We start from the raw sequence: 26,564 nt of genomic DNA, 5'->3' as shown, positions 1-26,564 counted from the left end.
AACATTGTCACAAGAAAAGGGAAGGAGAACGGCTGGATTACCTGTGCCTTCTATATAGTTTTTCTTATGGAAACTTAGGGCTACAAATGAAAAATTGATGCTCAGATGGAATTTACTGTCTCAACCTTCACTAGGGACTACATGAGAGGAAATGAGTTAAATGGAAATCCTTTTGGTTAAGGTCTAAGAAAGACTTTGTGAATGGGTTTATCATTTATTATAATTATTTTTGCTGTTGCTCTTTATTCCCCTATTAAAGAACAGTGTGCTGGTCTCTAGGCATTTTTGTTTAAATACCGGCTAGGGTCACAAGTGAAATGAAGTTCGGTCCTCATTTACCTCATACCAGCAGTTGGGTTGGCACGCAGCTGCAGAGCTGCTGGGGCTCTTTTTATTTAATTTGGCATCCCTTCCTGAGTAGTACTGAGACTTTTACTTCAATGACTCCACTGGGCTTTGCCATAATTTCTATGCTGTATCAGTAAAGTCTGTAGAAGAGATGCCTAAGCAAACCTAAGAGGATGCTAGGAGCACTGTCAGTTTAGGTATTTTTGTTTAAGTCAATGAAGGAATTAACCCCCCAATACAAGTTAAGTCCATCTTAAAAATACAACATCATGAATTTGGGGAAGAAACTGATCTGTGAGGAATATTAGATCATCTTAATACTGTGTGTGTGTGCACGTGTGTGTGTCCTTTTTGCACAATTCCTCTTGGAATAATTTGTCTAAGTGCTGAATCAGACTTTCATAAGAAAACATAAATCCAAATGCTTAGCAAGCCACATATTAATGATAGACTTAGGCATACATCTTAACCTCTACAGTCCTGTTTCTTATCTGTAAATGGGGGTAATAATCAGACATGTTCTGAGTATTAAAACTGATAACACATAAAAGTCACTAGGACAGGATCAGGTACATAGTAGCTACTCAACAAATGTTTTGTTAAATGCATAAATGGAAAATGAAAAACATTAGCACCTTCTGGGAATTTTATTTCCACAATCAGAGGATAAAGAGGTTCACCTGGTCTGCTTTTCTGTTTCATCAGTCATACACTGGTGGTCACAGATGGGAAAGGAGGGGACCAAAAGGAAACAGATTTTGATCAGAGTCAGAGTTATGGGCTGTCAGAACTGGAAGAGGATCTTAGAGATGATTTGATCCAATGCCCTAAATTTACAGATTAACACAATAAGGCCCAAGGAGATCACTTATAAGGGATCTGCCCAGAAATCACATAGAAGTTGCTGACAGAGCCGGGCTCGGAGCCCAGCATAAACATGGACTTTCCCTGTAACGAGGATTGTTAATATTGTATGAGGTTATGGTGTTTAAGAAAATCTTCCCGTGACTAACTCGAAAAACAGTTCCATTTTTATGTTTTGCTTCTTTTCCTTTAAAAAATTTTTTACTTCAGTGTAGTCCATCTGGAATTTCTTTGGTATAGGATGAAGGTTAGGATTTAACTCAATGCTTTTTCTAAATCATTAGCCAAGTGCTCAGCACCATTCATCTCGCACTAAGTCCTCCCCTCCCTCAGGTCTCGCGGTGCCGCTTTCACCACACTCTGACTCAGCGACCTTCTCGTCCCAGACCAGCGTCTGTGCTCACTGCTTTTCATTCCATCGGCCTATTTGTTTTTCTGCCCATAGGATGCCATTGTAATTACTGTAATTATATCATATGTCTTAATAAGTAGTATGAAAAGTTCACCTTTATTAATCTTAAGGGAAAAAATGAAGCCTTTGCCCATTTATTTTTCAAACGATGAACACTGGCAAGTAGAAAAGAATTCATATCCACACAAACCAAATAAAACCTATAAGAATTTTGACTGGAATTACATTAGATACAAATATTAATTTGGAAAGAACTGGCATTCTTTTCTTTTTTAGGTCTTATTTTATTTTGTATTGAATTATGATATTTTTTAACTTTTTTTATTCTTGTTCAAGTACAGTTGCCTCCATTTATTATAATCATCTTTCCTTTTTGGGAATATGATATTTTTATTTATTCAACTGTCCTTTGATGTCACTCAGTGAATTCAAGGCATAGCATGTACAAGCTTTCAACGCATGAAAGATGATGTAGGGGAGGGGAAATTAATTCTACCTAAAGAGATCTGGGAAGACATTTTTATGGCCCAAAAGAGGAGCTCCCTACAAATGTAGTCAAATGAGGTACATGAAATTTCATTACGTAAATTAACTTGACACAGCCTAGCTCAATTACACAGGTTCTTAACAAGTCGTTCAAAGTCGTTAACCACATCCACACAGATCAACAGTGAATTTACATTGGATTCGGACCAGGTTGGACACTATGGAGATGTGGTTCCCGGCCCTCAGAGAGGTTTACAGTCTAGCTGGGGAAAGTTTCCATCTTGAAAGTACCAGCTCTAGAGAACACATCTTAAGTGTTCTCACCACACACACACACACACACACTCACACAGAAGGTAATTATGTGATGGAGGTGTTAATTAACTTATTGTGCTAATCATTTCACAATACATGTGTACCTAATAATCACATTTTACACCCAAACTTAAAAAATATTATATGTCAGTTACATCTCAATAAAGCTGGGTGGGGGGTGGGGTGGGAGGGGGTACCAGCTCCTCTTTCATTCTAACCTTGGAGTTGACACCACCTCTCTCTAAGTAGTTTGACCTTTTACTTCCATTCCCAGACCTAGGCAGAGAAGTGCCTCCACAGGTTCCTTGGTCACTGAGGAAGCAGTTTGTGGCTGGGTCCCAGATCTATCCCTGCGACGCAGGTCAAATCACCATCCTCAAAGCTCCCCAAAGGTAGGCAGGATAAGGATAAGAATGCCAACTTAGAAGTTAGACTGACTGAACTTGAAGTATGACCCTTCATCTTTTAGCCATATGACTTCAGGCAAGTTACTTAACCACTTTTGCCTCAGTTTCCCCAAGTATAAAATGAAAGTACTTAATTAATCTGTAGGACTACTGCGAGAATTACATGAGATAATCTGCGTATGTTGTACTTAAAACCGTGCCCAACGCAGAGAAGTACTCAGAAGGGCTGGCTATTACCTCACCTGCAGTTTCCTGGGCAGCTAATACATTGAAGTTTACAATGCAGTCCGGAGCAGAGGTACCGCTAGGAGTCCTGCAGGTGTTCAAGATTAGAAAATGGAAGTTGTGGGTGAATTATCTCCCCTTCTATTCAAGCCTAGGCCCCTACGCTTGAAACTATAGCTAAATGGAATCATAAACCCAAGGCTGTGGGAAGATGGTGACAGGCACTGCCCTGGGATTTCGATGTTTCAGATTATTTTCCATAATGAGAGGATAACAGTTTTGAAAATCCTTTGCTGAGACAATCCTCTTTCTCCCAAATGATCATTACACAAAATAACCCAACGTCAGATATCAATTACATCTTTAAATGGGTGGAAAAGAGGATGTCTGGATAATGTTTTGTGGGTGGACAGCTACCTCTCTTGGGCGGGTGCCTGTTTTCACTTTGTAACTTCTCCAGGTAAGCTTCTCCAAAGCTTGTCCCTTTTAAGTTAGAAATACAAAAGGGTACTTTAAATCTTATACAAGAGTTTTTTTACGACCCTCTTAAACCAAGTTTTTTTAGATCCCCAGGCAGACTTAAGTGAGATATTAGTATAGCAGGTTGTTGGTTAACGCTTCGTGAGTTGTTTTGATAAAACGTTGATGAGATGCCAAAGGAACTTACTGGTAACTCTGGTTTATATCCATGAGACTATGGCAAAATTGGTTTTGTTATACATTGTTCCCCTTAACATTGCAGAAGCTAGCAGATGTTAAGTGAGAACTCATTATAAAGTTGAACCTAACCCTCAGACACGTTGGGGCCTTTCCTCAGCTAGGCATGAGGAAAGAAGAATTCTTTTGCTCTGAGTGGCTTTAGTGGCTTGGGAAACACGGGGAGATAAGAAAGGCAGGGTATCTCACCAAGAAATCCCCCAAGAATACTTTTCATTATGGACTTGCTCTTTCTTACATATTTTCTTATCTTTCTCTTTCTCCTCTTGATATATGCTGCTTCTTCCAGCCAGGTTTCATTCTTCCTCTGGGTAGTACAGTTATTTGGGTAGGAAGTATAGAGTAACAGCAGGGGTGTGTGTTTTCCCAGCCCTGTCCCCAGTTCTCAGTGTTGAACAAGGAAAAAAAGTACATGGTCCGTGTGATCAGCCACATGTTGAAGTTGATTTGAAAGACGAAGGCCCCAAATAGGAATGTAGTCTAATTAGTGTTCTCATCAAAGAAGTAAGATGTCAGCTGAAGGTGAGTGATCTTTTGCAGCAGGCATAATGAGAGGGATCTCCACTAAATAGGTTATCTTCTGGGCTTACATTACACATTCTGATTCAGAGGCTATGCTTTTAAAGAAAGTATAGGGGGAATCACTCTAGTCTATCGGTACTTACTTGTATTCTGCCAAAGAGGTTTTAAAAGGCTAGGAATGTATACTTGAATTCAAGTACAGTTTAAGGTACAATGGGTTAGAATATTGGAGAACACAGCAATAGTATTTATTCACCTCAAGTACCTCTCAGGGGATAATTAACCTGGTCCATGATAAAAACAGTTCTATTAGGCCCATTTCTCTTGTGGCTAATGCTATTGGGCTGCTTGCTGTAGTATTTCTCCTCCACTGCGTTTTAAACAGAACACTTACTGTATCACTGTAAGCACTACCACTTTTGTAGCTGTTCCATTTTCCTGCTTGCAATACAAAAGCAACATCAGTGAGATGAAAGCATGAAGTTTTATCTTCACTAACGAAGATGCAATTCTTATGAAAATCTGGAATGGCAGTCTAGATGTATCTACTTTTTGGCAGATTTCCTGCATCATCAACTGAAAGGAACAGATCTTTCATCCATAGGAAAAGATGGTTTTTAAGTTACTTCTTCTTTTCTGACACATACTTTGCCCCACACTGCACATTTGTGTGAATGGAAAGGAGACCTATCACAGAGAGTTCTAGTTCTGGGGCGTCATGGACCCATTTGGGCAGTCCAGTGAGGCCTAAGAATCCCTTCTCAGAATGATATTTTTGTAACTGCTTAAACTAATAAACACTGGAAACCAATTATATTAAAATACAGTTCTATCCATGGGCCTCTTGTGCCTTAAATAAAGCTGACTCGGTCTCCTCTGTTTACCTAGTTTTTGGCTCATCAAAGTGAATTTATGAGTTTAGAAACATAACCTCTTGGTATGAAGTCAAACAAATACTAAACTCAAGTCCAACGTGCAAAGGCACCGGACCCCGCCAGGGATCCTCATTAGCAGGTGGCTGCTGACCTGGGAAGATCCCAGGGCAGTGCAGAGGCTCTCCTCCCGCATCTCCTGAGTCCCCCTTCTCCCTGTCCGCTCGGGCTTGAAATCCCTTAATAGAGTCTAACTCCTTTGGTTTAATTAAATAGAGGATTTACTCTTGTTAAAAAGCAAAAGCCCATGGGAGAGGTAATACTCTAATGCCAAAGATTTTTAAATTAATTTTCAGCAATAGAATCTATTTTTTAAATGCAACCTTAAGTAGAATGCTGACATATAAATGAAAACTTTATAAGAATTTAGTATAATTTTATATTTGATTTTTATATGTATATAAATAAGTATATATGGGGTGAGGCAAAAATAGGTTTACAGTTGCTCATATGGAAAATAATACACTAATTAATAAATAATAACACAAGAATAAACTGTTTCATGTACTCACAACTGTAAACCTACTCTTGCCCTACCCTGTATATTAGTTACATATATTTTGTGTGTGTGTGTGTGTGTGTGTGTGTGTGTATCAGCACTGGCAACAATGAGGCTGTTTTGATGAAGGCAAATTATGAAATTAAGAGTCATATGTAATAACTGCAATTTTGCATCCATCACAGCAGACAATTTATTTCTGTATTTTATTTTTTCTGCACAAGATGGAGAAAATCCTCATGTAAATACATAAGTAATTTCAAATAGCTAACAATCTGTACCCATAATTTCATGATTTTCTTCAATTAAAATAATTCAGAAATTTTAAGAAAGAATAGAAATTTTTATTTGAAAACAGAATTACTAACAATATCTGACAACTACTCATGTTCCTAATAATTAAGGAGTGATTGTTAGGTATTCAATTTGGGGAGATTTGACAAGTAGATTTCATAAATAATTTGAATCCTGACTCTTTACTTACTTCATAACCTTAGGCAAGTAGCTAAATCTTAGTCTAAGTCTCAAGTGTCAAATGGTTATAACAACTGCAGCTGGGCCCCGGCCAAGTACTCAGTTGGTTAGAGTGCCGCTGGGGTACATCAAGGTTGCAGGTTTGAGCCCCGGTCAGGACTCATACAAGAATCATCAGTAAGTGGAACAACAAAATGATGTCTCCGTCTCTGTCTCTGTCTCCCTTCCTCTTACTCTAAAATCAATACATAAAAAAGAATCTTTAAACTGCATCCACTTTACAGGTGTAAGGGTTAAATAAGATAGTGTACATAAAGCACCTAACATAGTGTGTGGCACACTTAATAATAAATGCTATTATTGAAGAGTTGAATGACCAAAAGTACTGTCACATGTATCTTTTAATATTTTAAGATGTTTCATCATGTCCCATTTAAATTACTTTTGGAAATCTCAGCACCGTTCTCTTTCAGCTATTCAGTTTCAAACAACCTACTTTGTTTTGTATGTTGAGTCCAAATTTTAAGATGACGCTTTATTACTGGTCTTTTATCTGCAGTTGTAACACCAAAACCCTATGGTTCCAAGTGCAGATTGTACAGCACATTTCAAATCAGGTTAAGTGCCAACCCAAACCTAAATGAGCAACGAAACAATCTGAAATGCTGTATTATCACGATGCACCATGTATTACTGTAATTGTACAGTCAACTGCTAGGCTGTGCCAGATGCACACACCAGAGAATTTGCCTGCCTTTGAGTGACCAGCAGCACATGCGTGCTGTAATGCTAATGCCAGGCCACGTGTGCTGAGTGCTTGCTGGGGGCAAGGCACTGTTTTAAGGCCTTGACAGGTACGAGAGTATTAAGTCATTCAATCTTCATTCATTTATTTGCATGATTATTATAGTTTACATGAGAAGATAACTGAATTTTAAAATATGACTAGTATGAAGATGCACCGTATCTCATAGCCAATACCTTTATAAAAAGTTCAAATGCAAGTGCACAGACACAGGCGCCTGCATACACGTGCATGTGTCCACAAGCTCGCAGAGTGAACCTGACGGCACCAGTGAGCCCGTCGATGGCATCTCACTGGAGTCTGTGTGCGGTTCCTTATCACACTTTAACACACCGTAAATATTTATCACAAACATGAAATATGAATTAAATGCTCACAGCCTTCCTGAAATTCATTGGAGTTCCTTTCAACAATTTGGAAGCCAGAGCATTAGACCTATCTCTCATTTATACTGGAGTATGGAGGGAGCCAAATCAGGCCCTTTTCTGGATGCACAGGTTTTAGAAGAAGGGAGAAGGAAGTATGAAATTTTTAATATTAGTTCATTTTTCAGAAAGGCAGGCAACTTATTAGGTGTCTATTATGTGCCAGCAGTGTTAATATATTATCTAAGTCCCCACAACACCCCTGCCTAATAGCCACCACTGTCCTGACATTACAGAAGAAGAAACTAAGGACCTAAGATGCTAGTTTGCTTACCTGGGGTAACACACCTGGAAAATGGCAGATAGGACCCAAACTCTGTCCACTAGACTCCAGTCCTTCCCACCACGCCAGACTGCCTCCCATATAGCCCCCCGCCCCCATTTTATAAATGAGGAAAATGAGAATGAACGAGGTGGGCACCTTGCTTCTGGAAACAGCCGGTTGGTGGCAGGGCTGTCACGGGAATCCAGAGGCACCGGTGTTTCACTCGAGCTCAGTTGGGTGGCCCAGTGAGAGGATGCTCTGAGCAGCCAGGGCTGCTGGGGGCCAGAGGAATCATTACTTCACTTGCAGACTGGAAGGCACATCAGTGGGTACTGCTTCTCTCCCCCAACCCCAACAATAATGTAAGTTTTAGATGACAGTATAAAACATGGCACAATACGTGTGCAAATTGCCAATAGTCATAACTAATATTTTCAGATTGGTTATTTGTACCAGGACCTTTGAAGTGTTTGAATTACTCATTTAACTCTCAATACAATCTTTTGAGATAGTCTAATTACGGACATTTTACACATGAGGAGGTGGTGGTTGTTTCTGGAAGATCCCTCCCCTACCCGGCATCTAGTAAGAATTCACACCAGGCAGTCTGACCCAGAATCACCATGCCCAGAGCTGAAAAAGACTTGGAGTCCAGTGTGGAGTTGCTTTGGGCATGCATGCAGGATCTTAGCACAGAAACTCAGACACACAGCATTCCCAGAAGTCAGAGAACCACCCTGAAGCATGTGGCTAAGTTGGTAGGGTGTCATCCTGCAAACAGAAAGGTCACTGGTTCAATTCCTGGTCAAAGCACGTGCCTAGGTTGTGGGTTCGGTCTACAGTTGGGGTGCCTATACAAGGCAATCGATCAATGTTTCTCTCCATTTCTCCCTCCCTCCCCCTCTCTCTAAAAACACATAAATAAAATCTTAAAAAAAAAGAAATCAGAGAACTCATGACAGCTAGATTTTCTATGAACATTATCTAATGAGGGTACATAGGCTCTCACTGAGGCCCCAGCCAATGCCCGTTGTCACACAAAGATGACAGCGCACTTCTGCCAGCACTGCCGCCACCACAGTGGTGGAATACGTTTACAGGCTGTGAGTCAGGAACTCGAGAGGTCATGGTTTCCTTGAAGACCCTGTCTAAGCAACCAGAAGGGCACGCTCACTGTCAGTGGTAGAAGTGGCGGTGCTGTGGAGGCCGAGGCCACCGCACTCCTTGGGTAACGACTGTGTCATAAATAGGATATGGCAATTCCAAATGTCTTTAAAGCTATTTCCTTTTGTTGGACTAATTTAATTTACCAAATGCTCCTGGGAAAAGGGAGGGGGACCAAGATGCTGACTCCACATTTCCTGAAAAATCAACATTTTCTTTTTAAACGGCTCCCAAAGAAATTACATCTGATCGTTGTCTGCTGGCTCTCTTCAGCTCTACCTCTGTCAAAATTCTGCCCCGGCAGGTGTGAGGAAGAATAGATGCAGAACTTGAGTAAATACCCACATCTGTTTTTGGAAAAAGGGAACAGAAGCAGCACAGAAGGAAGTAAAAGAGATAATTGCTGGCTTGAACTACAATACATTTTACTTGCGGGCAGAGGGCCAGCTTACAGCAGGCGGAATATGCAGGCCCATCTTATTGGAATTCAGGGGTGGGCCTCCTCTCTTGTCCGGAGACAGCTGTAAACCAGCAGCCCATAGCATCCCAATCAGGCACCGAGTTTTGTCAAGGAGTGCTGATATGTACAGAAGCAGCTTTGTCTGCTTCCACTGCACCCCTGCCTCGTGAAATGACAGTCAATCTCTGATTCCAGATGACAAGAACTGGATAAAAACTTAAAACAAACGGCGACCTTTCAAAAGATTAATTTGTTTACCAACAAAATGTTCCCTCTTTGTCATCTGAGATGGGGGTGACCTTCACTTTCCCATATCTAGGCTGAAAGGATGCTGACTATAGTCATCTGTTAAGTTAACTCCATCTCAGCAATTATTCCCTTTTTTATTTTTAGTGACAAGAAGGGTTTATTAATTCACTCTGCTTCTTGTTGTGCTTTATAAATGCAACAAGCTCATTCTGAATTACTGCAGTGTAACATCAATTTGTTTAAATCTAATTCTGCCACCGTTGCCAAATTATGTTGTGACTGTAATTGTGGCCATATGCATGGGCTTAAAACACAATCATGTTTTGAAATAGCCCTCCTTTCCGACCCCCTCCTCCTTACCCCCGCCCCTTACTTCTGGCGTTTCTTCTAATCATTTGACATTAACACAATTGCCTCACTTTCCATTACTTGATCATTTCAGAAATGAATGCGCTTTTAGTGAGGGAGATTACTATGTACACCCCAAGTGAAACAGTGAAGAATGAAAGCATGATTTGTGAAGTGTGGTTGCTACCCAACTAAGTTAGTGAAAAACACTGCATAACATATGACTCATAAAAATCTAAAAATCATAATAGTATTAAATTCAACCTCATGAATAAATAAAAGATTCTAAGTTTACATTGCATTATATATTTATTTACTTGGAAAGTGGGACCAAAGAACTAGTATAATTCTACAGCAACTCATATCTTGCCAAGAAGAAAAATGTTTTTATGATTCTTTTCTAGGTCATAACAGTTATAATCAGAGTTATTTGTGCAGCAATTCAAAGCAATGTTTTGTTTGGCTATTTTGTTATGCATTCATAATCGTTCTTTTAAAATTCATGTTAACAGATACATGTTTCAAGCCTTTTAAGAAACCCTTTTATTTAAAAAAAATAAATCAGCGTCAAATTTTCTTTAGATCTTTTAATGTATTGCATTGGAATGTCTAACTGGAACTAAATGCCAGTAAGTACAAACAGTATCAGAGATTTCTTCTTGTCTCCCCATGTACCAGGCCCTTCTCAGAAACCTGGTAGAGGGATTATTATTATTAGGCACAATTATGATATTGGAAAGGTCATCAGTGAGTTTCACTTTTAATATTTTGCTGTAAACTGCTTTCACTAACACAGTTTGTCAGATATAATATGCTGAAGACGGGTTTGTTGGGGGTGTGAGTGTATGTGTGTCCATGCATGTCTGGGCTGTGTGTGTTTTCAATGCACAAATCTTTGTATCAGCCCCTAATTATCAGGAAGGACACACCTCTTCCCAAAATGAAGAAATACCAGTTTCTAGGAACTAATAATGTAAATTAGCTTCATATTCAAGTTTGCTCCATCACAAAATGTCTAAGATTATTTACAGGCTCTTGACAAGCTGTTCAAGTTTCAAAAGCAAGGAAACACAGGGCCCTCAGCCGCCCAGTGATAATCCCCTTGGAGTGTTTCGAGTAGTTCTGAGAAGCGATTAGCCTTGATGCCTTGATGCTGCTTTTCTAATTAACTGTACATCACGACACCAGACATGTTGCTTCAGTTTGGGTAAGTGCTTTCAGAACACTTTTGAAAGTAAACCACAACTGTGTTTATTCCCAAGTGCTCTACCTGGTTGTTTACGACCAAACACCTGAATATTTCTCTCATGGGTTTTTTGCACAATGCCCCTGTTTTATAAATCCAAAATGAAAATACTGTGTTTCAGCTAGCACCATTATATATATATACACACATATCAACGTAAAATGATAGGGTCAACTATTTTGACTGAAATGCCAATAGTCAATTTGAGTAAAATGTATCTAATGTATATACATTTTTAAATGCTCTGGTATAGAGTTTTATGGAGTCAAGTTTTATTTTTTAAAAACCTTTAATAAAACAAATGAGGACACATTATCTATATGTCAGATAAGACAAGGAGCTTTCCCATATCCTCTGTTCGATATACATGGGCACAATGGCCAAGGTACTGAGCCTATTTGGGAATTAGAAAAAAATACATAATAAATGACTAAGATTCTACCTCAAATCTCGGATATAATTTTGAATTCCTATGTATGCCTGAATCGCCACTCAGATTCATTAAAGCAAAGCATAACCCTCTCTAAATCTGGAGTTGTGCCCTTTTAAACTTCAATACTCATCAGAAAAAGTTTGCATGAGACACAGCAGTTGCCTTGGGCTACAAAGCCTCAGCACTCCACCGGCTAAGCCAATATTAATTCTAGATTGAAGGGGGAAAACCAACAACAACAAAAGATAAATCTGTTTCTGTCTCTACAGCCAGAGAAATAATATTTTTATTTCAAGGGCTTTGGGCTCATGGGAGCAGATAAAAATCCTTTCACATTATTCACAGTGACATTTTAAATAAAGTTTCAGCAGGAATAAAAATATCTAACTTTCTGGTTATTTCTTAGACTATAAAAGTATTTCCATGATAAAGTGCTCTTAAACCAAACCTGTTAAAAGAACATAAAACACATATAAAGCAACTAAAAATATATTAGAGGGTTACATGAATGAAACAGGCAGTTGAAAATGTCTATGCAGAACATTTGAAAGATTAATCTAAGAGGTTATTATACTGGTTAGAAATGGTTTTCAATTTAATTCTAAAATTAAGCTGGTGTTTAGTTTTGACTTCACCTAAGTATACATTTAAGAGCTTTTGAGAGAAGCCAGACGTTAAAAATGTATTTTAAAATGTATAGATGTCACCTCAGTACTGTTTTCAGTATTAGAAATGATCTCAAATTAAAGAACTTCTAAATTAAATGAAGCATTACTCTTAATTTTCCCAAGAAAACCCCACAATACAGGCAGAATCCAATCCTTGCTTTGGGACACTTCCCAGAACATCAATGGCAAAAATAGACACAGAGTCTGAGATCCCTTAGAGCAATCACCATGTGATTATTTTTCCCCTGTCATCATTTTGCTGACCTAAAGAATTAATCCCTGCTTGCGTCAGATTTAGGATGGTTTTATTAAATGTTGTGTATTGTGTGAGTCAATACCATTGAAGCTGATGCTGAGCTCGCTTCCTTCTGATTTTTCTGGTTGGTAAGCTTATTATCAAAGAAATAAAGTACTTAAAATGTCTCTGTTAATTCTCTTTGTTGTTAAATTCTCTTATCCTTGTTAAAATTATGGTACTAGATTATTTAGGAACATCAAATAAAATGGGGAAATTTGAGTGGGCTACCAATGGATCTTTTGAAAATAGGTTTACTTGTTTTAATCATTTCTAATTATAAACAGAAGGAAAGCCACTCCATCAAATAAATTCTAAGGACGAAAGGATCAAAATCTTTGCTTAAACACTACATTATATCTTACATGACTAATGCATGACTTTAAATTTTTTAAAAATTAAGAGCTCATTAAATCAACTCATTACTTACAGATGCTTTTCTCTGATTAATATATGGCAAACTGATTCCATAGTGCGCATTTACAGCTGCTCTGTGGTGGGCGTTCTCAGGATCCTGCATGATTTTTACATTCAACCCTATCTTTCGCTGAAACAAAGAAACAATGAAACTTTCATGCTGGATGAACAAAAATGCTTACTAACATTTTATATCCTCAAAGGAATGTAAAGTTCTTTGGAAATAGTTATTCTCATGCAATTCTCACTGGAAAAAATATATATTTGGGTCTTTTATTTACATTGTTAATTGTCCTCATTTATTCACAGAAAAAGAACTTTGCAGATTTTCCTCCGTGCATCCTATTGCTCATACAAATACACCCTCAGACAGCATCCGTCTTCTCAGAAATCACGGTAGAAACCAAGCAAGGTGGACAAAAGACTAGAATACCTGGTTTCAATTTATTTTTAGCTTTCCAGGTCAAGGATTTTGCTGGTGAAATCTATACTATAAACACACAGGTAGAGGGCTCCCTTGGTCTGTTAATGTGGCACTTTCCTCAAGGGACATTTACAGGTAAATCTCAGCTTGGACTCAGTAAATTTGCCACAACAAATCTATTTACTCCTTCACAGGGATTTTGCTCTGAATAGGAAAAATGTATGCTTTCATTAGAAAAAAATAAAAGTAGCTCATTTGAACCATGTGTTCCTCATTTTAAATAATTCAAATTAGTTACAGCTGAGATGCTCAAACATAAACCAGCAGTGTGGGCAGCACCGTAGGGGTCAGGAGGACACGGGAGGGGTCTGGAGAGTCGCGTTCCAGTCTTGCCCTCCCCTGAACTGCCTGCATGTGATCTTGGGGAAGTCACCTTCCCTCTTTGGAAGTCAGTTTCTTTATATTCAAAATGTGACAGTTAGGTTTGACGGTCCCTTAAGGAACTATTCACCCTGCCCCCCTCCCACACACATACACCCTCCTGCTTTGGCATTGCTTGATTGGATGCTCAACGGTAAGTTGACGCTTGAGAAATATGGCATTACCAACAGTTTCTGAAGTTTTGTGACTTTCTTACTGTGATATAATTCACATACTATAAAATTCACCCCTTTAAAGGTGTGTAATTCAACGGTGTTTAGCAGATTTACAAAGTTGTACAGCCATCACCCCTCTTTAATTCCAGAACGTCTTCATCACTGCACAAAGAAACCTTAAACCCATTATCAATCACACCCCATTTCCTCCCACCCCAGTCCCTGGCAACCTCTGATCTGTCTGCCCCTTGGATGTGCCTATTCTGGGCATTTCATATGAATTGTAAATATGTGGTCTTTGTCACATTTAAAAGGAGGCATTGCAAGCAATTAAAACACCTGGTTTCCTTTCAATTGAGTGTCTTAGTTCTGAGGGTGATCTGATGCAATTGTTACAATGGCTGTAGGAATCAGATCAGTTCATGATCCAGTTATTTCTTTAATCCTAACAATGTATAAATCGGTTGTATCTAAGGTCAAAGTGAAGAGAAAGTCTACAAAATCATTTACAGAATATATGCTGTCTAGTTTTTTAATTTTTATTTACTTAGAGGGGAAAGGAGGGAGAGAGGGACAGAAACATTCGTGTGTGAAAGAGACGTCAGTGGGCTGTCTCCCACAAGGCCCCCAACTGGGGACCTGGCTCGGAACCCAGGCAGGTGCCCTGACCGGGAATTGAACCGGTGACCTTTCCATTTACAGGCTGGTGCTCAATCCACTGAGCCACACTAGCCAAGGTGTCTACTTATTTCTTAACACAGGCTCCAAACTTTTATTTTTTTTAATGGCAGTTTTTAAACCAAATCTCCGACTAACTGGATTCAACTGCCCACTTGATTTAACCTGTGCAGGAACACAGGTTGCAAATAAAGCCTATTTCCTTCCCCTTAAAGTACACACAGTGACAACAATAATGTTGTGCCTAGTTATAAACAGGTTTCCTTCTGTGGCTAACCCATACTCACAGCACGACTCCACATGTCTGCATGGAAGCTCAGTGCCTCTTTTACTGAAATTAGCACCAGAACATAACTTCTTTCTTCATTAAACTTTCAGAATAATTTTCATTCTACAAAGGGTCAGCATATTACTAATATGTATATATTGACTGGATGTGGTTTCTGTAATTAGGACTTTTCCCAAAAAATGTGTATTCTGGATATAATTGATGGTAATAACTTTATTTATCATGTCTAAGCTTTGTTAGAACTTTTAAATTCTGGGATCACTGGGTAGTGGACCATAGCCATTTTCTTAGTTTTATTATGCTCCATCACCTTTCTGGGACTATAGGACTGGTATAGGAAAGAAATGATTGAATACAGAATTATTGTTAAAATTGGCCTTTAAAATCCAGTGTTCTGCCCATTTTTACATTTCTGGCCCTGATATAGATATTTCTTGTAAGAAATTAAAATATAAAAAGAAACCCAACAGAAATGATAGGTTGTAATATCAGTTCTTTATTAGTTGGCTTCTAAAGCCGTGGGAAATGTCCTTTAAAATTATTCTAATATTTACTATTTTGGCACCAAAGTATGTATGTACCAAAATAATATGTAGCATACTTTATGTAATTTCCCTTTTAAAAATCATATATAGGAGTCTACATTTAAATAAATTAACATATTAAATGGTTTCTCTGAAAATCACTATCAAATACATTCACAATCTAAATTTGTCTTACAATTTTACAAATTACATCTGTTGAGATGTATAGGGAAATACTTATAAGCATAAGCTGCATTATTAGGCCCAGTTATAAGATTTTCCAAGAAAAACAATTATAGATCTAAGAAACAAAAACAAAATTAATCAATCCATTAAGCAGGAAAAACATGCTCTGGAAGATGATCGTTTTTTACCAACAGTAAGATAAATATCAGGAATAATTTCAGAAATTTTCCTTAAATTGGTCAAGAAAAGACAGCAATTTATTTAATCTATCTTGAGTCACTAAATAATCCAAACTTCATATTCTCTCCTTTTGATAATAATTACAAGCAGATATATCAAATGTGACTCTCATTTAGACTTTGGTTTGTAAGAACAAAAGTTATTATCAGAGCCAATTACTGTTTTACCTACATGGCTGCACAGAAGCAGGGAGCTCAATTTTCATCTCATCAGTGGTTTCGTGGTATTTATTTTATTACTATGCCCACAAAGCTATATAAGAAAGAAATAGCTTATGCTATTAAAACTAGGGGTTGAACACAAGAGGCTAAGGTTTCTTTTAAAAGAAGTTCTGAATTAAAAACACTAGGCAGCGTGTAATGCCAGCTCCCCAGACATGGGCAGCCCATAAAATGACATACATCTGAGCTGCAGATCCCACACAGCGTAATCAAAATTGAAATGCTTCACAAACAAAGTTGAGGCAGGCTATTTACCAAGTTATAGTATTATCAGCATAACATCATTCTCAACAGTGTTTGTACAAGTAATGCCTTCTAAAGTATATATTGCTTAATATCATGTTCCCGCTGGTTAAAGACATCTGCTGTTTAATCTCAAAACCAGAAAAACAGAGGAAAAAATCCAGTTTCTTTTAAAACTCTGATTCTTTCAACATTATTATATTTAATGGAAGTACAAAAGATGCCAAATTCTAACTCAAGCTATATGTTGTAGATTTATTTGTAATATTGGTAATAATGCCTACCTTTACAGAGTTGTTTGTGAGGTTTAAGTGACTAATGTATGCTAACTATCTTGCAAATTATAAAATACTGTTCAGGAGTCAACTTGCAAGGGGCTTCTACTCATCAAATAATAATAACTGCAATAGATTGAAACACTTCAAATATAAAAAACCCACAAGTTCTTAATACAATTTCCTTATCTCCCCCTAAAACTTAATAAACTTAATAATTTAATCTTAACTTTGATAAGTAAAAGAATCAAGCATTTATTCTGCTTTTCCTGAAAATCTATTTTTAAGATTCACCAAGGAGTTGATAAGGGAAATTAATAAATTTCTATGAAGACAGACAAAAAGGAGGAAATATAGAATTATAAAATCACCACTACACAATTCCTAATGAAATAGTGTACAATATTTGGATAAATGTCTGTAGTTGCTATAGCTTTAGGTGAAATGTGGTGGAAAACCTTATATAGGATAGATCAAGCTGGTAATATAGTTGGACTCACTGTTCTATCATAACACCATTAAGAGAAAAAAGAATTTATCTCTTGATATGCTATAAAAGGAAAGACACAGCTTTCTGCCCACCAAAGTATTCCTGACAAGAAGATGTTACCTGAATCTGATCAAGCCTCTAGGTAAAACTAGTTTATAGGAAATACTAGAGACAGAGGACCATATAAAATGACACCAGGAGATTGCTATCAACCAAATTCAGACTGTGGGAAAAACCTGTATGACAAGTGACCTAGTTTCTTCAACCAATAAATAACACTTTTTTAAGTCAGGGAAACTTACAGAAGAAATGAGATACAACTGCAATGTGTGGACCTTCACATCCAACAGTAGAAAGTCAGAGAAAACTGAACGTGGGCTGGGAATTATACAATATTAATGCAGTGTTGTATTTATTAGGTGTGATAATATTTTTAAGATGTATTTAAGATAATATATTCTTCATCTGAAGTATGTAAGGGTAAAATGATATGATGCCTGGGATTTGCTTTAAAAGACCTCACCAAAAAGAGTAGAGGGAATAGATGATATAAGAATGGTAACTAGGGTAACTGCTAAGGACTGGTGATGGTTGCATGGATTTCATTCTATTTTTGTGTGCATTCAAAAATAAATTTTCTTAACAAAAAGTCATATTTGAAATTAAAGTATAACTCAAATGTAATTATTCATTAACTTATTATCCCTGAATATGTATCAGGGACATGCAGAGGGGGGAACTCATACAGCACTTGCACATGAGGCAAGGGGCAGATGCCCACCCTGAACGTCTGTGTCGCTGGGAATTTTTGCCCTGACTAAAGATGGCAGTCAAAAGAAGGTAAAAGATATTAGGGAACTGGCAAAAATGGAAGACACTAACACATCCTAGGAAGGGCTGGATAAGAGGTCACACAGGAAGTTCCAGGCAAGCATTTACATTAGGGTGGGCGAATGGAGCTGAACTGTGACAGGGAATGCCAAGCTGAAGACTTCTGTTTTTCTAAAAGATGGTACCTCTGAGTGGCATGTTCTGAAACTGGTCTGGTTAGGAAAGGGAGGCAGGACTGTGATTTGGGGCATTTGTAAAGGGAGCTGGGCTTAATGGCAGAAATCTGCCATTTACTCTAAATCTGCATAACCTTTAAGTAAACAACCCCTTTCCTTTTTCACCAAACTCTTGCACTGGGAGTCCTGCTTCTTGGCAGTGGGCAGTTGAGCCCCACAGCTGTGCCAGTACAGCATCGGCGGGGTTCTGTAACACAGTGGTCAGCACTGTCTGGCCGCCTACTACTTTTCCTACTTCTCTCCCCCTTGCCCATCCCTCTCCAGCTTCCTTGCTGTTGTTCACACTCCTAATTCAGGGTCTTCACATATTCTGTTTCCTCTGCATGGAATGCTCTTCCTCCAAATGGCCAAATGACTTGCTCTCTCATTTCCATCAGATATCTGTGTAAGTGTCATCTTACAAGGGAGACCATCCCAATAGCCCTTCCTCCCCCAGCTTTTCTTTCACCGGCCATCATACTATATATTTACTTTTCAAATTGTTTTTTTGTTTTCCTAATGCCTACCCCACACCACCTAGAATGTGAGCTCCATGAGAGCAGAGGAGTTTGGCTGATGCCTAAAATAGTGCCTGTCTGGCACAATATTAGGTAGATAATAGCAGCTGACCAATATTCATCAACAAATAAGAAGACTGTGTTTGGGGGGGATGGTGTACAGGGCAGGGGAGAGTAATGGAGGGGGGAATGAGGACAACTGTTATTGAACAACAATTAAGAAAATTTAAAGAATGATCACTTACAGTGTATGGGGGCACTGTTACGAGGATTGAAATATGTTCATACTCACAACAGCCCTATGAGGTAGGTACATGCTATCATTACACACATTTTAAAGATGAGGAACCGAGGCACAGGCAGGCTAGGTGATCTGCCAAGGTACAGGATGTGAAGCCATACTTTTAACCATTATGTTGTCGTTGAGATCCTACTCCAGGCTGGATGCTGTCCAGGCACTGGGTATAGCAGTGAACAAAACAGAGTCTCTCTGCTTTAGATTAATAGAGACTTAAATAAAAGAATGAAATGCAATGGCAAATCTTAGTGGATCTGGGTTTGGATAAAAGAGCACTAGAAGACATTTGGGAAATAACTGGGGAAATATGAAGAGTTAGGTGTTATATTGAAGAATTATTATTTTTTTAGGTGTGATAATAGTATTGCAGGTAGGTAGAAATATGCTTATTTTTAAAGATGCATGTTAAAACATTAAGGGGTGCAATGTCACTAGGTTTATATATTGAAACACTTTAATGAAAAATAGGTTAACAATTGTTAAATCTAGGTGAAGGAAGAATGGTTATTCATATACTATCCTTGGTTTGTTTGAATATTTTCATAATAAAATTTTTTTAAAGCCATAAAAAAGGAAAAAATATGGAGCTTCCACTCTAATGAGAAGACAGCTCACAGCGGCTGGCTCATTGTGGGCCGTCTCTTCACCCCACTCTGCGGGGAGAAACCCAGCTGCCAGCTCACCAGCAGAGCTTTCCGCCCTGATGCTGGCGACAGGTAGCTCCGTGGAAATCTGGGAAGCAGCCCTTACTTGCCTGGCTTTTGCCTTCTTTGATCTCTTACCATATGGTGTCTAATGTCAAAAATCCTCAAAATTTTAGTTTCAGTCAAATTTTGAGAATTGCTTTCTCAGTTAGATCCCAATTCACAAAACTAAAGACAAGATTCTTCCATCTAAGACACAGCTGTTGCATGTGATTGCATCCTATCAAAACACATTTTTATGTTTGATTGATTGATAAAGCATCCACTTTATGGAATAAATATAGAAAATAACTCTCAAGCAGTGAAGTGGCTTTATTTCCCCTTCTCCAGAAACAACCAACAATATCATGCTTCTAAGTTGGTGCTTTGATCTAAAGAATCTAGAAATTTCTATTTTCAAATTGCCTTCAGACTTAACTTGCCAGACACAAGGAAATCAAATACTCTTGGCGTATAAACTTTTTGTCCTTCTCTTCCTCCCTTTTCCCTGTCTTTTTGCTTTTTTATTTCAAACCCTTCCCTTGACTCTTAGTAGCACATGTGCCCAAGGTGCCCCAGAGAGGGTTTGGGCTGCTGTTGATAGGGACCTAAGGTATACTATAAAGAAAAGCCATCAGAATATGGCTTTCTCAAATGTAAAAGAAAATCAATAAACAGTTCTTAATTATGGTGCTTAATTACAGTTGAGCAACTCCTCATTGTCATGTAAGGTTTTTGTTTTTTTTTGAAAATGGAATTCCAAAGACAGCTATCAACTTTGGAGAAAGAGAGCTTAAAGAAGCAACTGGGGTTCACCTAGTTTAAATGGTTGGCTGTGGGCAATTAAAGGTGGCAATATCCCAGTTGGATTTCACAACTGCTTAATAATACAAGCTTTTGCGTTGCTGGAACAGCTGGGAAAACAGCACTGTTTGTCATTGACTTTACAATGCAAAATTAGGGCTATCCTTTGTGTCAGCAGTTATGCATTTTTAAGCAGATGTCACTGATATTAGAAATAAAATGACAATAGGGATGCAGGCCCTGGAGGTGAAATCAGGATGGGAAACAGCCCTTGCCCCTTTCTAAATGAGCCTCACCCATGCTCACAGCATTCCAAAGAACCTGGGGTTATACTCAGCACATATGATTCCTTATCTTTATAACCATTTGACAGGATTCAGAACTCTCTTGGGAAAGTCAACCCCATAGGTGGGGTTTTTTTTCCTGGAATAATGAAGCAACTATACATTGGACAACAGTCCAAATTTCAGATATTTTATTTTATTGTCTTTTAAACAAGAGATCTCAAGTCTTCCACTTGTGGACCAACTGTGGCCCTCTGAGATTCTTGGAAAAATAATAAAAAATTTAACTGAAACAGATACTTAATAGTAAGGAAGATAAGAAGCGTAAGCTCCCTTTACCACAGCATTCTCTTTTCAGCAAGGCCCGTATGATTCTCTAATATTTTCCTACCAGTGAACTGTCCCCCCTCACTAGCATGTAAGGTCTATGAAAGCAGGGACCTGGTCCGAGTTGTTCACCCCAGTGTGCCTCTGACAGCCCTTGGCACACCGTAAGTATTCCAGAGAGTGGCCGAACAAACCCAGTGTGACAAGTACAATGACAAAGGTGGGAGCAAGCTGCCTTGGGAGTGCAGACGAGCCTCCCTAGTACAGGAATTTTACATGGGGACGAGTACACCCTGAGGAGTCATTCTGGTGGTTTCACTTATTCATTCAACAAACATCTATTGAGACTCTCCTGGAATTATAGAGCAATGAACAGACTCACATGGATCCCATCCTCCTCATAATCTAGTGGAAAGACAGACAATTTATTTAAGAATTGTTACAATTTTATATAAGAATTGTTTTTAAAAAATCATACAACTCAATATCTAATTACCAATCGTGGCAAGTGTGATAAAGGAAAATGCAGACTAACATAAACAATTATATTGGCCGTACAACTCTGAATATACTAAAAACCACTGAAACAAACACTTTTTAAAAGAGTGAATTTTATGATATATAAATTATATTTCAATAAAGCTATTATTTAAAAGAGGGTACTGCTCTCTGGTCAAGAGACAGCTCTGGATCCCTGCATTTCTGGGTACATAGTGCTGGCCCTGACATTTACTAGCTGTGTTGTCTGGGCCAGTTTCTTTAACATTCTGTACCTTGGTTTCTTCATCAATACAACAAAGATAATAATAAGGTTAAGAGAGTTAGTATTTCCAAAGCACTAATAACAATACCTGGTACTCAAAAGAGGTGAGCTATTACTATAATATTTACTTTGGGGGAGTCAGAGAGGAAACAGGAGTCAAACTGAAAGAACACTCCAAGGAGGCAGTCAGAAAACTCCCTTAAAAATGTTTATTTATTTATTTATTTATTTATAGAGATAGGGTAAGGGAGGAAGAAAGAAAGGGAAAGAAACATCGATGTGAAGAGAAATGTGACCTGTCGCCTCCCACACACGCCCCAGCGGAGACCAAACCTGCAACCCAGGCATGAGCCCTGACCCGGAATCCACCGGGCATCCTCTCCCTTCGAGGGACAATGTCCAACCAATGGGGCTGCGTGGGTCAGGGCCAGAAACCCCTTGAGCTCTGTTCTGGAAAGTTTCTATTCTGGAAACTCTTTCTAGGGCTGTTTACAAATGTGTAGGTACTCTGTTCTGATTTATTTTGCTTTCTGAAGGAAGCTCTTGTCCAAGAAACTGACCATGCCATGAACATCGTGTGAAAAAAACAGTGACATGGTTCCTCATTTAGACAGAAGCAAATTTCCTGTCTTTACTTATATATTTTTTTCTAATAGCTTTATTGAGATGGGATTCATATACCTTAAATTCTCCCTTTTACAGGGTACAATTCAATGGTGTTCAGTATATTCACAGAGTTGTGCGGCCATTGCCACTGTCCAATTCCAGAACATTTTTATCATCCTCAAAGAAACCTGATACTCATTAGAGGCGCTCCCCTTGCCCCCTCCTCCTAGCCTCTAGCAACCCTGAATCTACTCTGTTTCTAAGGATTTCTTTCTCTATTCCTACCTTTGTTCTCCGAGAGGCATGCGGAAATATACTGCGCTGTTTCTGGGGTTGCCAAAGTTTATTCTCAGATTCCAAAGGGAAAATAAATAATTTCTGATCAATTACAGTTGGAAGCGACCTAAGGGGGAGGAGTGGAGAATTTAAAATCAAATTTGCTATCTTAAAAGCTTCACAAATTGTAATTTAAAAACAACACATCTACTTAAATTAGATTTTACAGGAAATATTATGTTGGTAATTACAATAAATTCGACCAATCTTTAGCATTTTTACCACTAAAAAACTGTAGTTGTTTATTAAGCATATGAACTTGTAAGTCTGATAAATACCATTGCAGCATGAATAGAAAGCTCTTCCTCTGGCTGAGTTCATAAGGCACATGGTTGACAGAATTACTTCACTAGAAAACATTTCTCAGTAAAGGAAAATACAATATGCTGTACTTTGTTTAGTAAAGTCAAATCACAGGGTAGCCAATGTTAAATGTGTTCAGAATGGTTGAACCATGAAGCACTTCCATACTTACATTCTTTAAACTTCTACTATTTTGTAGAATTGCAAGAATTTAAGGATCAAATTTGGTTAAAGGTCCTTACCAAGCAATGGGTAATTTCTTGGAAGAGCAATGTAAAACAAAATAAAATAGTAAGAATGAGCATATGTGTGCCTTAAAAATTTTAATTTAAAAGCAGTTATTTAAACCCTGAAACAGCAATCCAAAAGAACCTTTGCATCCCAATGTTCATAGCAGCACAATTTACAATAGCTAAGTGCTGGAAGCAACCTAGATGCCCATCAGTAAATGAATGGATCAAAAAACTATCATACATTTACACAATGGAATTCTATGCAGCAGAGAGAAAGAAGGAGCTCCTACCCTTTGCAACAGCATGGATGGAACTGGAGAGCATTATGCTAAGCGAAATAAGCCAGGCAGTGAAAGACAAATACCATATGATCTCACCTTTAACAGGAACCTAAACAACAAAACAAAGAAACAAGCAAAATATAGTCAAAGACACTGAAATGGAGGACAGCCTGACAGTGAACAGAGGAGAGAGAAGAGGGAATTTCAGGGGAGAATGGGAAGGGTTTACAGGAACAAATATGAAGGACACATGGACAAAAACTAAGGGGGGGGGTGGTAATGGGAGGAAGGTGGGGAGGAATGGGTGGGTGGGCTGGAATGGGAGTAAAAGGCAGAAAACTACTTGAACAATGATTAAAATAAATAAATAAACAAATTAAATAAAAGCAGTTCTTTAAAACAGTTAACATAATTAAGATCAATAAAACTCAACCACCAATAACTCAATCTCTTGATTCTACTGTGATATCTACTTTTGGAAAATTTTCATTAGAGAGCAATTTATGGACTTCTGGTTTCACCCCAATGTGTAAAGAGCTTGGATGTTATCACTCCCAACCTTACAACAAGAAAAAATGGTGAACAAACCAAAAATAACCCTTCTTAGATCCATTACAGAATTTAGATCCCAGGGAGACCTGCTGCCCTGGACCGTGGAGAGAGAGGCCGGTAAAGGCCAACAGTAGAAACTGGCTGTCGGAGGAGCACGTACTGGGAAGAGAAGTTAAACTCCAACTGAGAATCACTGGGGACTCTGTGAATTAGCTTGAAAGCTAAAAACTCTGAAGGGCCAAGTGCTGGAGGCCGGGTGGGGGTGTGGTGGGAGAAGCTATACTTTCATGAGTTCTACCTCCAGGAGCCCCACCATGTTCCCATGGTAAAAAGTCAGAGAAAAATCACCTCCTGCTACCAGCAGGGAGAAGGGAAAAGAAATCATTTCAAGACACTCCCAAAGGAGTTCTGTCCTTTGTTCTGCTCTCTGTAGTAAAGGTAAGCTCTCGAGGAAAAATATTGTACCAAAGCCTTATCCGACTTGAAGAAAGGCAGCTAAATTCTGCCCCCTCTTGGGGATAATGCTGAGAGACGTTTGTGGAGGTAACAATCCAGGGGCATAGACCCACTAAAAGACTGGGATCTAATCATAGGATTATAGGATGCTCCCACCAGCATGCATTGTATCTATAGAGCCTCTGTATAGCAGAGGACTACGGACAAAAGAACTGCAAGGCTCGGACTCTATTTAGGAAGGAGTTACCCAAAGACAACAGGGAAGACAAGACAGACAGTGTCTGAAGCCTCAGACACCTACAGTTACAGCAGACAGTACACACAGCATAACTGACCAGGTGAAGGCCTACTTATCTCAGTTCCTATTACCTAAGACATCAACAAAGAATGACAAGGCATGCTAAAAGGCAAGAAAAATGTCTAGAGAGACAAAGCAGGCTTCAGAATCAGATTCAAATATAACAGATTTTGGAATTATCAGACCTGCAGTTTAAAATAAGATTAATATACTAAGGGCTCTAATGAAAAGCCGAGGATGTACAAGAACAGGTGGGTCATGTAAGCAGAGATGAAAACTCTATGAAAGAATCAAAAGGGAAAGTTAGAAATCAAAAACACTCTAAGAAATAAGGGTTTCTTTTGATGGGCTTATCAATAGACTGGACACAACCAATGAAAGAATCAGTGAGCTTGAAGAAATGTAAATACATACTCCAAAACTGACATGCACTAAGAAAGAGACTGAATAAGCAGTACACAATACCCAGGAACTGTGGGACAATTATAAATGACGTAACATACAGACAATGAGAATATCAGAAAAAGAGGAAAGGATCAGAAGAAATGTTTGAGTAATAATGGCTGAGAATTTTCCAAAATTAATGACAGACCCTAAACCACAAATCCAGGAAGCTCAGAGAATACCAAGCAAAATAAATGCCATCCCTACCCCCCCCAAAAAAAAACCCCTCCTACACTTAGACAAATCATATTCAAACTATAGAACCAAAGACAAAATCATGAAAAAAGAAAAAACCCCAACTTACCTATAAAAGAACAGAGAAGAGAATTATATTGAACTTCTCTTCATAAACCATGTAAGCAAGAAGAGACTTGAGGGAAATATTTGACACATGAAAAGAAAAAATCCTTACCCTGGAATTCTGTATCCAGTGAAATTATCCTTCAAAAGTGAAGGGGAAATAATGATGTCCTCAGACAAACAAAAACTGAGATCTGTCTTGCAACAATTGTTAAATTCTTCAGAGAAAAGAAAATTATGAAATCATTTCCATTAAATGGTGCAGAGAAAAGAAAATTATGGAGTATATGAGGCAAAAAGAAAATCCAGACCTGATCACCATGTTCTTCTTTGTGTCCCAAGATTCCTAACTTGTCTACCTCCTCTCCATCCTTCAAAGTCTTCTTAAGTTTGTTTTATATATAATATTAGGGTTTTTAGTGGTACTTAGAAGAAGGAACAGGGTGTCTATACCATCTTCCTAGAAGTGAAACTCTCTTAGTATATTCCTTATGAAGACTTTTACTTCCATAGACTATGTATTTATAAGTGAATTTGCATTGAACTGTAACATTGTATCCTATCCTTACCCCACCCCCCACCACCAGTAAATACTGTGAGAGTTTTTCCATGTCATTAAAACTTTTTGGACAGGACTTCCAGTCAAGATGGAGGTATACACTAGACATGCTTTGCCTCCTCATGCAACCACAGAGAGAATTACAACTAAACCTCAAAACAAATAACGCCCAGAACTGTCAGAAAATCAAACTGTATAGAAGTATGGAAACCAAGGATTTAAAGAAGCTACATTCATTCAGACAGACAGAAGGGGCAGAGACCCCGAGATGGGTGAAGAGGTGAGGACGGAAAAGCGGAATGAGCAGTTGCACATTCACATGTGGTGGAGG

At 38.4% G+C, this 26,564-nt stretch overlaps 1 protein-coding gene across 1 annotated transcript in view; it reads right to left on the bottom strand.

Moving 5' to 3' along the window:
• Positions 1 to 26,564, bottom strand: part of IQCH (IQ motif containing H) — a 192,313-nt gene that overhangs the window by 149,208 nt on the left and 16,541 nt on the right. The window contains exons 4-5 of the mRNA XM_036017373.1: positions 22,757 to 22,874; positions 12,990 to 13,106 (exon numbers count right to left, since the gene is read on the bottom strand). Coding sequence (XP_035873266.1) covers positions 12,990 to 13,106; positions 22,757 to 22,874 — 235 coding nt within the window. The remainder of the gene's footprint in view (positions 1 to 12,989; positions 13,107 to 22,756; positions 22,875 to 26,564) is intronic.

Source organism: Phyllostomus discolor, chromosome 1 (assembly GCF_004126475.2).
Source record: "Phyllostomus discolor isolate MPI-MPIP mPhyDis1 chromosome 1, mPhyDis1.pri.v3, whole genome shotgun sequence".
Classification (NCBI taxonomy): Eukaryota; Metazoa; Chordata; class Mammalia; order Chiroptera; family Phyllostomidae; genus Phyllostomus; species Phyllostomus discolor.
This window is presented reverse-complemented; position numbering and strand designations above follow the sequence as displayed.